The sequence below is a fragment of the Lepidochelys olivacea genome, assembly GCF_965140295.1.
Source record: "Lepidochelys olivacea isolate rLepOli2 genome assembly, chromosome: 1".
NCBI classification, from domain to species: Eukaryota; Metazoa; Chordata; order Testudines; family Cheloniidae; genus Lepidochelys; species Lepidochelys olivacea.
In genome coordinates, this window is record NC_140411.1 from 187,710,375 (window position 1) to 187,727,318 (window position 16,944).

The window sequence follows — 16,944 nt, forward strand, 5'->3', positions numbered from 1 at the left end:
CAGCTCAGGATTGTAGATCGTGAGGTATGAGGGGAAGTACTACTCCCTCTTGTATTTCTTCACTTCTGGGTACAGTATGGTTAAGGTTTCCCTGGACTATACTTTTTGCATTTTCAAAAAGGAATATAGCTTTGGTTTCATTTCTTGTATTTTTTTAAATATCTTTTTATCCTACTGAACCATACAGAAAACTAATGTAAGGAACCATAAGCAGAGGCACTAAGCAATAGGAGTGAAACACAACTTCCTCCAACCATACATTCAAATCACAATAGGGCTAAACCTGTCCTATCTCTTTTGGAAGTAGATAAATGAAGCTCCTTGCCCTTTATTGGGGAAGGGAGGTCAATTAAATCTTACAAACCAAGATCCTTTTTGTACTTTGTGTGGACGTTAAAGATTCCCTAGTAATTTTTCATTAAGTGAGGGTTGGAATATCCCATTTCTGGGCTGTTGTACTGGGTGCTGGTTGCCATGTTCCACTTTGGAGGTGCTTGTATTTCAGTGGTGCTACATATGTAATAGAAGTGGGCCAGTATTGCCAAAATTTCTTCACAAATGTTTGGAGCAAAGTTGTAGCTTTTATTTGAACAATCTTCTTGGTGACCCTTTTTATTAGTTTTCCACAAATATGTGTACATGAATGTTGGCAGAAAGTGTAAGTCCTAGGAAAACTTGTACATGTGTTTTAGGGTGACCAGATGTCCTGATTTTATAGGGACAATCCCAAGGTTTGGGGATTTTCCTTACATAAGTGCCTATTAGCCCCCACCCCGTCCGGATTTTTCACACTTGCTATATAGTCACCCTAATGTCTTTCCATGAAATATTTTTGTTTTTCTTCCTCCCCTATAAAATTCACAAGTCAGGCAATCAAAAAGCTGAAACAAGACTGTACAAGTTAGATGAGCACTCAGACACCATAAACTGCAGAAGTGAGCAGTTCACCATTAGCCTCTAGGTGGACATACAGCGGCATAACGTGTTCAGTACTTTTGAATCATGAACAGATCAGCAGAAATCTGTTTTGGGATCGTCTGAAAACCAACAAAAATTAAAATTCATCAAATCATTGCCCAGGAGTAGATTGCCCCGCTACTGTCTAGGGCGTGGTCCGTGACTTTGGAAAGCCCCTAGGGGGGCTCTGGTGCGGCGCCTTGGCGGCAGGGCCCGGCTCCCGCCCCATGAGCGGGCAGACAGGGCGGCGCGGGGGGCCGCAGCGGTGCCGCCCGGCCCCTGGGCCGGTGAGGTGCGGGGCCGGGCTGTCCCCGGCGGGGCCGCTGAGGGCCGCTGCTTGCGCTGCCCCTCCCGGGCGGCAGGGGGCGGGGCGGGGCGAGGCCGAGCTGGGGCCGCTCTTGCCGCCGGGTGAGGCGGGGGAAGCCAGGCGTCCGGCACCGGAGGCTGGAGCCCGCCCGCGGTTCCCGCGGCAGCAGCCGGGCATGGCAGCCCCCGAGAGCGGCCGGGCGCTGGGCTCGGCGCCCCAGCTCTTGGGCACCGCGCAGCCCCCGGGCACGGGCTGGGAGCGGCTGCGGGAGCTCTGGCACCGCGAGTGAGTAACGCCGGGCTGGGCCTGCAAGGACACGGCCAGGGCAGCCCGCCCTCCTCCCCGTGCGTGTGCGCCCCTTCCTCCCCCCCACCCCCACATTGCTGTGCTTGTGTGTGTGTGTGTTCCCCCCGCCCGACACATGCACACGCTCTGCGGTGGTTATCTGTCCCCTCCTCTTGTCTCTTTGCACCCACACACTGCTGTGGTTGTCCTGTCCCCTCTCCCCCCACTGTGGTTATCTGTGTCCCTCTAACACAGACACCCCCCCACACACCTTGCTGTGATTGTCTGTCTGTCCATCCCTCCCACACGCATGCGCACACTGCTGCGCTTATCTGTCCATTCGTCCACCCATTCCCTCCTATCCATCCATCTCCCACACACATCCATCTATCTATCCATCCATCCATACATGCCCCCCTCAGCTATGGTTTTCCATTTATTCCATCCATCGCCCACCACACACACATCTGTGTATTCATACATGCGCCCCTCCCATCTATCCATCCTACACACACACACTCTGCTGTGATTGTCTTGTCTGTCCATTCCCCCCCTTGACACACACACAGTCCCGTTAGATTATCCGTTCTATTCATCTGTCTGTTCTCTCTCTTTATTCCCCCCCACCCCCCACACACATGCATTCTGCTGTGATTATCTATCTATCCATCACATGCTTCTGTGGTTATGTGGCCTCCTCATTCCAGCACTTATCCTGCACAGCCATTCACACCTCCATTCACACCTTTTCCTGGTGCAACACCCATTGGTGAATCATTCACAGCCAAGTGGATGTACACCCAGGCTGACCTGCACACACAGAAATTCACACCTAGTACATAACGTAACACAGTTATAAGGGAAAATAGCACTGTTTCCATCAGGCCGGGAAACAACATTAGCAACCTGCGAGTACTGATCATGTTCCTCTCGGGTGAGCATGGCCTATACTGCTATGCCAACCGCAAGCACTGGAAAATCATGAGATTGATTTAAACACCATTTAATTTGCTCTGGATTCTGAGCTCTTGGGGAGCATTTGAGTCATGTTTTTGACCTTGTCTCCACAACCTGGAGGGTTAGAAACATACCTTTTAAAAACAAAAACTGAGATTCTCCTGTGATCACCTGACTCCAGGAACTGGGGCTTTAAGAATAACACCCAATATCACAAGACTCACAATAAAATCATGATAGCTGGCAACTACTACCTTTGTGATATTCTGTATTGCCATTTTGTTTGTCCTGCAAATAGGTCTGTGCAGGCAAGACCCTACCCCAAGTCTTGTTCGTTTCAGTGGAGTTCTAGGCAAGTGCACGGATTTGCCCACATGGAGCAGTTTACAGAACTGAGACCTTCGTTTGTGATTATAATATAATTGTAGTTTATAATACATTTCACTCAGCTATCTCAAAACATTTCCCAAAATTTAATGAATTAATGTATTATGGAAGAATTCATATAGGTGGCCACCAGAGAGAAGGCTGCAAAATGGTTGTAAAGGTGATACCATGTTTTCAGATTCACATAATGTAACACATTTTCATTTAGGATAAATCTATCCAGTCTTGGTCTCAGCCCAAAGATTTGGGTTTGGGGCTTTCTTAAGTTTAAGCAAAGTTTCTTTGGTTATTGTTTGGTTGAGCATGCAAGAATATTGGGGAGTAATTTTTTTTAAATGTCAGATTTATTTATTTTTTTGCTCCCCCAACTGAAAAATGACAAATATAAATTCATTCCACTCAGTCCTGCCAAAATGTCTAAACCCTGCCTAGGAGAGGTCACTTCTAGGTGTGAGAAAGCACAGTCTCTGGGTTTCACTCAGTCCTTGGCCTTTTTGCTGAGACTTCCCTTGAGAGACGTTTGTTAGGGGTGTGGGTTTTTTAAATACCCTGAGACCCACCAATTCATTTCACATAGACCTCCAAACAGCCATTTTTGGACACTACTGATCTTGACTACATCAGAACCTGTGAACAAAAGGTGAAAGACTCAGTGTCCCATTCACTTTAGCTGTCCGGTCCTGTCCAAGAAGGATTTAAAAAAATATAATGTTACCTGTTTGCTTAATATTGATGGCAGATTATGAGTTTAATCTCTAAATGCAATAATTTGAAGAGTAGTGTCTGAAATAATGCTACGAGTGATACGTTTTAGCAGGAATGACTCTTGTTAGGATAGCAGTGCTCCCAAATGCTAAATCTCGCAGTAACATTGTTTCTTTGTGCTAGTGAACTACAGCAGTACCCAGAAGAAACTCTCAACATTATCAAAGCTACGTTTTCAGGGGCTGTCATTGGCTGGGCGTATGGAGGTTTGCCAGCTTTTTACCATGCGAAGACACAATATATTGAGCGGAGCCAAGCGGAGGTTTTTCAGAACCGTCTGGATGCTGTGGTATGGACCAAAATCGTGCATATTGGCACCAAAACTGCTCCTTTTTTGTAGAGCCTGTTTTCTGCAGCAAAGAGCCTGTAATGAACTGCATCTCCCATATCTGGCCAATGGTTGGGTCAGGAGAGGCTTATGTGCAGAACTCACACCTAAGGTTAATGAACTTTAAGGTGGGGCTGGTTGAGACTTACTTTAAACATGGGAGCTGCGGGGTCGGTGCCTGCAGGCGAGGGCAGCGCACGGAGCCCTCTGCCCACCCCACTCCTCTGGGCCGCAAGGATGTGGTGCCGGCTGCTTCCGGGAGTGGCACGGAGGCAGGGTAGGCAGGGAGCCTGCCTTAGCCCAGCGGCACCACGGGAGTGGCAATCCCGTGGGCCGGATCCAAAGCCCTGAGGGGTTAGATCTGGCCCGTGGGCCGTAGTTTGCCCACCCCTGCTGTAGATGCTGGCTGTTAATCAGGCCAACTATTTTAGGAGACAGATTGACCTGTTGTGCTAGACCAAAATGTTAAAACTTGAAAGAAAAACATCCATACTTAAATATGAATTTTTAGATTGGCACTGCTTGTGGTTGCAAATTTAACAAATTGGGCTGCTGTGTCACTTACTGGCTGCTGCCATTGTAGAGTTATAGCATTGTACGGTACTTCTCATTTGGAGATCTAGTGTACAACAGAGAATTCAGTTCCCATTGGCAGTCAAATTTAAAGGGCAAGATATTTTTATTACAGGTAAGTGCGCAAAATGTGAGTGTAATTACCTACGTAATTTTCATGCACAGTTACTGTGATTGCATTCGAAAACTACCAAACTCTTTGATTTATATTCATAAATATATAATTTGTGTAACCATCTGTGGTAATTATGTACCTCAATTAAGTGTTGAGTTATGCTCACATTCTGCATACTTATGTACTCAAAGTTATATTTAAGCTATTAAATTAGGCAAATTCTATTATTTCAAAAAATGGCTTTCAAAAATGTTGAGTCTCTAATTTCCAGTGTGTTTTAATGGCAACCATGTTCTCTTCTAATCTGCATCATGAGGCTGTCAGATTGGTAGCTGCTTCTTTGCTTGTCAGCATTTTTTGTTTTATTTAAAACTTGAATAATTGTAATTTTATTCTGTTATTACATCCAGCTGCAAAAAAGAATATTTTCTATTTCACTGGATCATGTCTTTAAAAGGACTCTTTTTTAAAATCTTACCTATGTTAGTAACTTGGATATTAAAATAGAAATGACTTTAAAAATACTTTTAATCATTTATAGTATTTATTTAGTTTTGGCGTTTTGATGAGCTTCCACAAAAAAACTAGAGCAGCCAGTTTCTCTCTCTGTTTCTAGTCTGTTTCAGGCTGTTATATGTTTGCACCAGTGCTACAGCATTTGGGTTGGAAGCACTCAAAAGAAGGTGTTGGATTTAAGCAATCTTAATTGAAATGTTTTAAAATTTCATGAGATTTCTATTAATATTACATCTTGTAAAACCTTATTTATTTTCAAAGCTTAAATGTTAGGCCTAAACTACAGTGCTTGAGGGTCCTTCTTAATGTTTAAGCCAAATGGTTATCATTCAGTTATTTAAAGACTAGTTTCTAACTGATTTTAACTATGGGTAAATAGTTTAAAGTTTCTGTCCCAATAGGTTTCTGCACTGCCAGTGTCATAAAAGACATTACTTTTCTGAAAGATGGCTGCCTTCAGCTCTAGGATTGGAAATACCAATTGGAATTACACATTTACATTCATTCTCAGTTTTCCTGTTGAATGGCTGAGATAAATGGGGGCTGTTTCCCCTTAAGATGGAGCCAATATATCAATTCCATCAGTTTGAGTACTATCAAGATGGGTAATCTTAATGGACTAGCCAGCGTCTCAAGTATCATCGTCTGAAAGTACCGCAGGTGGGCAGTGAAATGACAGTGAGTTTAAGACCTGTAACCATCTCTCATTCTCCCCATAGCAATCTGCACATCGTGCTGCAGTCAGGGGATTCATCCGTTACGGCTGGCGCTGGAGCTGGAGAATTGCTACTTTTGTGGCAATATTCAAGTAAGTTTTTCATACCTGTGTTTATGGGGAAACATCAGGATAAGAACCTGCAGAGATTTGTTTAGGTGAAAATAACAGCTATAAGTATTAAAAGGTCTTTGTCAGGTTAAAAAGCATATTTTAAAAAAGCTTTTTAAAACAAATGTAATTTATTTTTCACCATTAATACTCTTAGTTTTCTTTTGACTTTTCACTGAGCGTGGAAGATAAAAACAGAGTGGTTGGTTTCTCTTTTGGGGCTAAATCCACAAAGGAGACGTGGGCTCAGGATTGCAGTGCCTAAATTTAGATGTTCTGCCACCTAGTGGAATGCACAACTGCAAGTTAGGCCCCCAAGCTCTTTGCCCAGTGCATGGGGAGAGTTAGGTGCCTAAAAAAGATATCTACAAAAGCCAGCAAGCTGAATGGATTGTTGCCTAAGCTAGCCAATAGGAAATGCTGAGGAGAGAGGTGTGGCCTAAGTCCCACCCCTCTTAGGGGCTGAAGCACCTGACTTTGGACTGGAGGAAGAGGTCTTTCTCCACTCGGGGTTCACAGCTAAATCCTAAATTCACAGGAAATCCAGTTTCCTGGATTTAGGTGCTTCAGCCAGGTCAATGCTTTCTCTCAAAAATGGAGGAGGTGGTGGTGTTGGTGGTGTTGTCATCCCTTTTAGCCCTGAAGCCTCATGCTTAGGTCACTCACCTAGGAGGTGGGAGATCTGCAGTAAGTTCCTGCTCCTCGCAGGCAGAGGGGGGATTTGAACCTTGTTTCTGATGAAGCTGTTCCATTTAGCATGAAATACTGAAATATTCATCGGAGCAGGAGCTTGACTCTCCCCCATCCCAGGTGAGTGCCCTAACCAGTGGCCTATAGAGTCATTCTTCAGTCCAGTGAGTATTTAATTATTTTATGCAAAGTGGAACAGTTTCATCAGGAAAGATTGAAGGACCCACCTCACTGGTGTTTGCAGTTCCTCACAGTTCAGTACCCTTTTCAGATTTAATTGGTGTGCTGTTTACGCCTTCTTCTGGAACTTTAAATACTGGACCTAGCACACGTCCTTGTGGTTTCCCCACAGCTGTCTCCAGACATCTTCCTCACAGCTTGAGACATTGCTCTTTTTCATTGCCCCCTTGGATTTTTATTCTATAGCCAGTATTCAACCTACATGAATGGCAGTGTCCATGTGCAAACCATTTTATAGTCATTTTGGGAGTAAGTTTTTGAGATAATGAAATGCCTTCCTAAAAGCCAAATACAGAATTTCTGTTGCATTCCTCCTTCCCACTAATCATAAGCTTGACCAGTAATTCCCTAACCTCCCCACCCCCCCCAAAAAAAACCCCAAACAAACAAGAATAACCCAATAACCCACAGTTGATGGATTTATCCTCACTCAATAGTTTGAGACATAGGCTGTGCTTTAGGAGTTGACCAGCCACGCTTGTGGCTCCCACAAAATGTTCATGGTATGCTGTCATGATTGGTAGGTTCACTTTTGGGTCTAACCTGCTTGCAGACTTCATAGGGTTTTAATTTATGCTTGGAAATGTTGCTTTAAAAAAATTACATAAAAAACCTTGGAGTTCTTGCTCCTCCACATCCTGCTGCACTGCAGCATGAGATAAGATGATCGAAGTCAACGCATTAGTGGCTGCTGTGTGTGTCCCAGACAGATGGGCTGTAGGGAGGATGGTGTGGGCTGACTGCTTAGCTCCCCATTCTTTAGTGAAATCTTCTCTGATTTGGGTTCCGTACGGCTGTATTGTCAAGTGTGCTCTTTGTTCATGTCTGCCTTCTGACTCTCTCTGTGCCCCACGCTTGCAGCACAGTGAGCACTGGTCTGTCCGTGTACCGCAATAAAACCGCCTTCAGTCACTTTGCTGCCGCAGGAGGTGAGACTACTTTATTTTATATTCTGCTCTATTTGAATGAGGAGATACTATCTTTGATTTGAGTCAGTGGGAGTCAGGACTCCTGGCTTGTCTTTCCTCTGCTGCCACTGACTCTCTTTATGACCTTGGTTAATTATTTAGCCATCTGTGCCTGTTTCCCATTCCTAATACAGGGGTGATAAAACTTTCCTAACACACCAGAGAGTTGCAAGGCTTCCTTAATGTTTGAAAGTTTGTTGGCCTTTTTGAGTGAAAGGTACTTGGGTGGTATAAGTGCAGCAGAACAGCGTATACCATCTCATTCTCAAAAAATGAGAAATGAGCATTAGGAATCCATCAATGAGGGGGTATGCATATTTCTTCCTTCTCTTCATAACCGCTTAATGCTGGTGCTTACAAATGTGTCCATGGGAAAGATCATTTTTGAGTTTGCTCTAGATACAAAACAGGGTCTTTTCTCTGTTATTTTTATACAGGCATATAGTGCGGTTCCAATTGGATATATTTTCCCTCACTTCCTGTTTTAAACTGTTAGGTAGTATTACTGGTTGTTGCTGAACAACTGCTTTGCTCCGTCAGAGGTAGCTCCATTTCAGTAGTGGGTGGGTTGGTAGTGCTCCCCAAACATTTAGTCCTTACAGCTCTTTGGGAATCTTTTGGAAGAAATTTTGTGCTGTGTTTCGTGTCAGAGAAGATACAGATTAAAAAAAAGACCTATTAGGTTGCCACTCCCATCTTCCCTTCCAATCTGAATTGGAAATATGGCAACCGGGGCCAAAATGTGACTGTTGGGAGTGAAGCAGCTTTACTGAGTCACGTGACTCCATATTGTGACATTGTCCTAAAAGTGGTGAACATAGAGCATTGTATGTAATAGAGTACAGACTGTCACACATGTTCAGGCCTCTCAGAGATTGGCTGAGCCACTGCTGGCTCAGTATTTGGTTTCTGCTCTCTTGAGACTGGCTTTTGTCATTCAGGGGGTCGGAAGTGGAAGTGACAGAGCAGTTCCCTCAGTCTGTGTGTGGTGCTAGGACTCCTTAGAGCAGGGGTAGGCAAAGTTTTTGGCCCAAGGGCCACATCGGGGTTGTGAAACTCTATGGAGGGCAGGGTAGGGAAGGCTGTGCCTCCCCAAATGGCCTGTCCCCCCGCCCTCTATCTGCCCCCTCCCACTTCTTCCCCCCTCAGAATCCCCAACCCATCCAACCCCCCCACTCCTTATCCCCTGACTGCCCCCCTAGAACCCCATCTACTGTCCAACCCCCCTTGCTCCCTGTCCCCTGACTGCCCTGACCCCTATCCACACCCCTGCCCCCAGACAGACCCCCCCCAGGACTCCCATGCCTATCCAACCCTCCCCGTCCCCTGACCCTCCCCCCCCAGAACCTCCGCCCCCTATCCAACCCCCCTTGCTCCCTGTCCCCTGACTGCCCCAACCCCTATCTACACCCCCACCCCCTGACAGGCCCCCTGGGATTCCCATGCCTATCCAACCCCCCCCGTTCCTGACTGACCCCTGGAACCCCCTGCCCATTATCCAATCCCCCCCGCTCCTCGCCCACTTAACATGCTGCTCAGAGCGGCAGGAGCTCGCAGCCCCACCACCTAGTCAGAGCCATCCACGCTGCCCGGCAGGAGCAATGGGCTGGAGCGATGGGCCAGAGCGCTGGCGGCGTGCTGAGGATGCGGGGGAGGGGCCGGGGGCTAGCCTCCCCAGCCAGGAGCTCAGGGGCTGGGCAAGACGGTCCCGTGGGCCATAGTTTGCCCACCTCTGCCTTAGAGGCTCATGTCTGTGGCTTGTGTGTTTTAGCCTTTACAGGGGGCCTGTTCAGAGTGCATTTGGGCCTGAGCAGAATGGCAGCTGGCAGTGTCTTTGGAGCAGCATTCGGGTAAGCTGCACACATACCAAATCAATGACCAGGGTCAGAATTACAGTCTTTAGCTAATGTATGTTGGATGATGACCTCCCAAGTCAAGCCTTGATCTGAGGAGGGGCTACAGCAGACTTCCCATACCCTCAGCACCCTGCTGGATTTTCTGCATCCCTTTGTGGACCATGATGATTTCTGTCTCCAAAAGTCCCCATCCAATTTTTCCGTACTTTGCACTTCATTTTTTCTTCCAGTGATGGCTGGATACATGGAGATTTCCCTCTCTCCTTAGGGTTGATCAGTGCCTGCTCCTTATATGGCCATTGAAGATGCTGATTAGCATTAAAACAGAAAAGTAACAATAGGGTTATGATCCTCTCTTCTCCTGCCTCTTCTCCCCATGTTTAATGTATGCACTAACCAGCTATTCAGTTGGCTTCTCAGAACAATTAGTCAAAAGTAAAGAGGATGAAGCATTCTCTTGAGGAGCTGTGTTGTATACTGGTGAGAGCAGGAGACTAGGAGCAAGGACACCTGGATTTCCTTCCCAGCTTCACCACTGACTTCCTGTATGCCCTTGTGCAAATCACTTAGCTTCTCTGTGCCTGTTTTCCCAGCTGTAAAATTTTAATATTACTGACCTACCTTGTCTGATAAGAGGCTTAATGAGTGCTTACAAAGCACATCAGACAGTTGTAGCAGGGGTATTGTGTTTTCTTAATAGCTGTGTGAGGTGTTGAGCTTCATGCAGTGGTTGTCCCAGCTTAGTGAAAAGGCAGGTCTGAATATTGAAGGAGGTTATGCATCACTGACCACGTGGTTGCCCTCCTTCCCACATACTCCTTCCTTATTGCCAGTAATTTATCACTATTTGTGTCTTCTAGTGGCTTATCTGTAACTTTCTCCTCCACATCTCAGCATCCCTGCAGGAGGGCTGTTGTTGGCAGTGCAGAAGCTCGCTGGTGAGACCATACAGGAGAAAAGAACACGTGAGAGAAGATTGCTGCATGAACAGAAGTTAGCAGAGTGGTAAGAAACAGTGTTGCACTATCTAAATTAGTGAATCTGTATCATTGATCAGAGATGGCTGTAGTTTCAACTTTTTCATTTGGCAAACCAATTTGTAAAAGAGATCATTGGATGGTCCATTTCTGCTTCCAGCCCCAGTTCCTCACTGTTTGATTCTCAGGTTGTTTTAGGGATCAGTCTAAGAACCACTGATCTGGTCTTCCGAGCCTCAGATTGCACCATTTATCGTCCAGTGGAAGTCATTCCAGTCAATGCTGCAATTTGCTTATTTTGTAATACAGTAGTTTGAATTTGTAGCTTGCCTCCCCTCAAAACTCTACCAACATAGATCATAGAATATCAGGGTTGGAAGGGACCTCAGAAGGTCATCTAGTCCAACCCCCTGCTCAAAGCAGGGCCAATCCCCAATTTTTGTCCCAGATCTCAAATGGCCCCCTCAAGGATTGAACTCACAACCCTGGGTTTAGCAGGCCAGTGCTCAAACCACTGAGCTATCCCTCCGCCTATCTCATGTGGCTGGAAAAGTAAACAGCAGATTTTAATGTATTTTAAAGAATGTTTGGACTTTACTGAGTCTTTTATTACAATTTGCCGGCTGGGGTCAAGGGGAGTCAAACAGGGTCAAAATTATTCTCATGTAGCTTTACATTTCTCTTTATTGGAAAAGGGATGCCAGAAGTCTTTGGGAAGGAAGGCCTCCCCTAAAACTCTTGAAAACTGAACAGTGTATATATTTATTATATTAAAAAATACCCCTAAAGATGGAAGAGAGCTTATTAGGTCTTCTATTCCATCTGCCTCCAGTAACTTGTGCAGGATTGTTCCCTATAATACATTTTCCACTGCTTTGTCCTGATCCATTTTAAATGCTTGAAGCCGATGTGCTTTCACCACTCCATTCCTCGAGTAGCTGGAAAACCGTCTGTCTCACTCTATTTCCTAAATTGTCCTTTCTTCTCAGAATCACTGCACATGCAAAACCCACTTACGGTGTCCCATTGTGCCTCAGCACAGGAGTTTGGAATGTTGTCCCTTGCAGTGTCCCGCAGGAGTCTCGCATGCCCGCGCTGCCCTCCCCTCTGCATTCCAGAGGGCGTAAAGGGCAGAGTGACCTCAACTGCCACTCAGCTCTTTCCAACTGCCTCAGGTAGTGAGTCAGAACAATATAGTGTCCCTCTGTAGTGCTCCTGTTACTTTGTAATTAAGCAGATAGTTAATTTGTTTATAGTTAGTAGTTAGTGTTCTCGTTACTGTTTCATTTAGCTTAGATTAGGAGAGGGGGAAAAAAAGAGAGCAAACACCGTAGTTTATGGCAGAGCCCAGATCTCCTCGTTTCAAGCTATGCCCTCCTGTGAGGGATTATTCCTCTGACTGACACCCACAACAGACCCTTTCACTGCGAGGAACATACCCTCGCTAAGTGTGCAGTTTGCAAGTTCTTCAAGAAACAAACACAGGAGAGGCAAGGCAGATAGAAGCTTTTTCTTATGGAAAAGTCCATGAGAACCATGTTGGACTCAATCACGGATCTGGTACAGAGGCGGCTTCTTGCATAACTCATCCCTCCAGTGCTCCTGTCACCAGAGATACAACACCTAATACAGGAACAGTTAAGAAGACAAAAGGAACTGAGAAATTATCTACTGGAGCAGTTGGGGATCCTCCTGTCTTGAGGGCTGAGTGGCTCTGACTGTAAATTAGTTTCTTGCCACTGAGCCCTGTCTCCCTATCCCCTGAAAAGATACTGGATGTGGCAAAAGACCTTTATGCTACCCCTGCTTCAATTTCAGCTACTTCAGAATGCACTGGTCTTAGATACTAGGTACCATCCAAGGGTTTTGGGTATGCTTATATTCATCCAACTCAATCACATTGGTTATTGCTGCTGCCAGTAAGGGATTTAACAATCAGGAAAGATTACTCCTGAGGAGAAAGAGACTGGATCTCTTTGGGAAGAAAGTCTACTCTTCAGCCTCCGTACAGGTCAGGATAGCAAATTGTCAAGCCATGCTATCCAAATATGGTTACCTGTAATGGGCTAGATGGCCAGATTTTAAGGACAGAGTTTAGATACTAATTCAAGGCTATTTGTGAAAAGGGTCAACTGCTTGCTAAAACCTCTCTTCAAGATGCATTACATGCTGCTGATTTGATGTTTGTTGACTACAGGTGTTGTGATGGGGCATTCCTCTTGGTTATCTTCAGGTTTACCAAGAGAGGTACAAGCAACAGTTGAAGATTTACCATTTGAGGGCAAGACTCTATTTAGTACTAAGATTGATGAGTCTCTGTATACATTAAAAGATTTGAGTTCCATGCTCAGTTCATTGTGTTTATATACTCAAGTGTTTAAAAAAACAACAGTTTCACCACCACTCATCATTCTTTAGATACAGAAACACCTAGTCGTTGTCGCCATATTCTCAGTACCTGAGGCCTTCCAAACCATTCAGAAAGAGATTCAGATATCAGAAAAAAGAGTCAGTTCCACTATCATCTTCTATAATTAATCAGTGGGTCAGGCACAGAGACATCAGATTTGATGCGATGGTCAAGGATCTTGGACTAATCTGCAAGGATTACCCAAAATGAGCTTGTCAGATGCATTGCTCATTTGGACATTCAGGATTTTTGGTGAGTTCAAATTTGGCTAAACAGACTTCACCTGTACATGGCATAATAGTAAACAGTGGGGAAGATAAACTAATGTGCATCCCAGAATGTGCCCCTGTTTGGACTAGCAGCCTGCATGCCATTCAGAATCAGCCAGTGTGCCATCTTTGGCACAGATGCCATAGGTTGCCAATCCCTGCTGTCCAGGTGAAGTAGTGGCACCTTTTGGCCTGCCAAGTTTTGGACATTGGATTATCCAGTCCACCAGAAAATGCAATTGAATATTACTGCCCTATACCTTTATGGGTCCAAAGAGACATTACTAATTCAGAGTACTCTCTTTCAGAATTTCAGCAGCCATAAGGGTGTTTACAAAGTGCCTCTCAATAATAGCAGCCCATCTGTGCAAACAAGGATTGCACATTTACCCTTACATAGATGACTGGCTTGTAGGGGGATGTCATAAGTACTGGTCATAGTGGCAGAAAAGAAACGGATTCATTTATTTTCATCTCTGAGTTTGAGGATCAACTTGAAAAAGTCAACTCTGATTGTGTCCCAGTCTACAGAGTTCTCTTAGACTCAATAACAACAAGAGCATTCCTCTCATTGGACAGATTTCAGATAATAAATCTGATTATCCACTTCCAGCCTTACCCTCGAACAACAATAAGAATGTGCCTCAAATGTCTAGGCTATATGGCTTCATGGTCATTTGTAACCCCATTTGCCAGATTACATTTCAGACCATTTGAAGCATGGATTAAGTCCGTTTACAGATCAGCAATCCACAATATGTCACTGAAGGTGCTGATTCCAGATCAGATTTTATCCTTGATGTAATGGAGGATGATAGATGGAAATGTATGTGTGGGAATTCCATTTGCACTTCTAAATTGTGTCTGAAATTTTGATACAGTTAATAAATTCATAGATTCTAAAGCCAGATGGGACATTGTGATCATCTGATCGGACCGCCTGTATAGCCCAGGCTGCCCCAAAATAATTCCTAGAGCTTTTAGAAAAATATTCAATCTTGATGTAAAAACGATCAGAGATGGACAATCCATCGCAACCCTTGGTAAATTGTTCCAATTTTTAATTACTCTAACCATTAAAAATGTACACCTTATTTCTAGTCTGAATTTGTCTAGCTTCAACTTCCAGCGATTGGATAATGTTATATCTTTCTCTGCTAGATTGAAGAGCCCATCATTAAATATTTGATTGCCATATAGGTACTTATAGCCTGTAATCAAGTCACCTCTTAACATTTTCGTTGTTAAAATAAGTAGATTGAGCTGCTGGAGTCTATCACTAAAACATCAGTTTGTAGAACAAGCAGATTACAAGCCCCAACGATAAATCCTCCATACACAGTTTTTCACATGGATAGCGTAATTGAGACCATGTCCATCTTTTATTCCAAAAGTACTATCAGATTTTCATATCTATCAATTCATTCACTTACCATTTGTCCAAAACCTCACTCTTCACCTGCTGGATCTAAATTACTTCATTTAGACGTGAGACTATTGCTGTTACTTTACATAGAAAGAACTAACTCTTTTCATAAAACTTCAAGACTTGTTATTGCTTATGGTAACAAACCAAAAGGGATGGCTATTTTATCACAAAGACTTTCAAAATGTGTATAGGATTGTATTAGAACTGTTTATGATATTAATAAGAGGAGCCCTCTATCAAAATCAGAACTCACTTCACACAACCACAAGTTGCATCAATAGCATGCCCAAGTCAGGTTCCCACACTGGACATATGTAGAGCTCCTACTCTGTCTTCAGCTCATACACTTACAAAACATTATTCATTACTCATTGCTTCAAGATCTGATGCCAACTTTGGAGGAGCAGTTTTGCAATCTCTTTTCAGATAACTCCTAGAGCTCACCATCTAGAAAGATGACTGCCAGCTGATCACCACAAGCGGGATCAACATGTGCAGTAACGCAACGAAGAAAGATGGTTATTTACCTTTTAAGAAACTATGGTTCGTTGAGATGTTCTGCACATCTGGACCCCATGACCTGTTCCTGCAGCTCAGAAGCTTATAAATAAGGATTCTGGGCTGCAAAGGAAGTTGGTGGTAGTTGAGGTCACTCTGCCCTTTGTCTGCTTTGGGGAGGATGGGGGATTGAGGCCATGCATGGCGCATGTGTGACCCTGGTAGGGAAAATATTCCACGCTCCAGTGCTGGGGCCCAATGGACACCATCAGTGGGATCCACGTGTGTGGAACATCTCAAAGAATGATGGTTACTGTAAGGTAAGTAACCATTCTTTGTTCATTTTCAGTTTGAGCATTCATTTGACTGGCAGCTTGGGAAACAAGTGTGTTCAAAGGGATAAGCCTGGTTCTTGTCAATGACACTGTTTGTATGACTCATAAAAACTTACAAATAGTGACAAACTAGACAGAGCCTAAAGATTTGGGCTTTCAGGTTGCTGGTGTTTGTTTTACCAATGAGCAGGAGGAGATAACTAGACTCCAGGGCTGCAAATAATACACTTAGAATACAGAAACTGAAATTACTTTATCTTCCCTCTCCCCTTTTAGGAAAGCTAGGCTTAATGTTACTGAGGCTGACTTGGAAGAAATTGTCAGTAATACTCAGGAAGGAACCATGGAGAGAGACATCGAGAAGATCCAAGAGTTGTTAAATCTTCCCAAGAACCCTCTGCCATCGGAAGATAGGAACTAGTCTGAGCTCTGACTTCAGTCAAGGCATCTTGGAAGACTGGCATGAATCTGTTTCTGTATCCATTGTTTTTGGCAGCAGCAGTTTGAGGACAATGTTGTTGTGGATATGCATCATGACAGAGGGAGGGTTTGAGATCTTCAACTGGAGTAATGACCGGTGAGCTGTGTTTTGTGTGAGGGCAGCAACAGTACTCTTAGTGGCTACTTCACACTTGAATGCCCCAGGGCCACATCTTAATGCAATATACACAGAGAAAGGGGGGTTCATTAGTGCTGCAAGAGTGCATATCCTTATGCCACTGTAGTGAGTGGCATGATAGCTGAGTCTAGGAGCTGCCAATCTCCCAAAGAAGCCTGTAATAATATTTTTGTCCTTATTTGAAAACAATTCAGTTTTGGTGAAACTGGCTGCACTGACATTGCTGCAGTCCTGCCTATCCACTGCCCAGGTGCAGCACGGGCAATGCCAATGCTAGTTCCCTCCACTCTATTTCTTCAGCGTACCTCAACGGTGCTCCGGTAGGAACGGTGCTCCGGGTTGGAAGAGTTTGGTGACTGTGGCCTACTCAGGCTTTAGGCGTTTTTGCGGAAATAAATGGTTCTCAGTTTTACAAATGAGGCTTGCGATAGTGTCAAGATCACAAAGAAAGTGCCTGACATGGACATACCTGGGGTTCCTCTAAAGCAGGGTGCCCTCCCTTGACGGGGAAGGGGGCTACAACAAGGATGACTGCGCGTTGGCAGGAGAGCTTAGCATTACGGACACATTTTAACAAAAAAATGTGATTGTGTTAAGTTACAAATCACAGGATCCTCTTGGAGGAAAACTATTGGAA

The 16,944-nt window shown here is 44.6% G+C and overlaps 1 protein-coding gene across 2 annotated transcripts; it reads left to right on the forward strand.

Moving 5' to 3' along the window:
• Positions 1 to 1,184: 1,184 nt before the first annotated feature.
• On the forward strand, positions 1,185 to 16,723 carry TIMMDC1 (translocase of inner mitochondrial membrane domain containing 1; the record flags this gene model as incomplete). 2 transcript variants are annotated; one of them, XM_084652151.1, is made up of 7 exons in its annotated part: positions 1,185 to 1,549; positions 3,782 to 3,947; positions 5,910 to 5,998; positions 7,808 to 7,875; positions 9,686 to 9,764; positions 10,665 to 10,775; positions 15,965 to 16,723. In XM_084652151.1, the coding sequence occupies 7 exons, from the start codon at positions 1,185 to 1,187 to the stop codon at positions 16,107 to 16,109; spliced, it is 1,023 nt and encodes a 340-aa protein (XP_084508277.1). In that variant the 3' UTR covers positions 16,110 to 16,723. The 2 variants fall into 2 exon arrangements, with proteins under 2 accessions (XP_084508277.1, XP_084508278.1); XM_084652152.1 differs by lacking the exon at positions 15,965 to 16,723 and adding an exon at positions 12,945 to 13,101.
• Between the last annotated feature and the right edge of the window lie 221 nt (positions 16,724 to 16,944).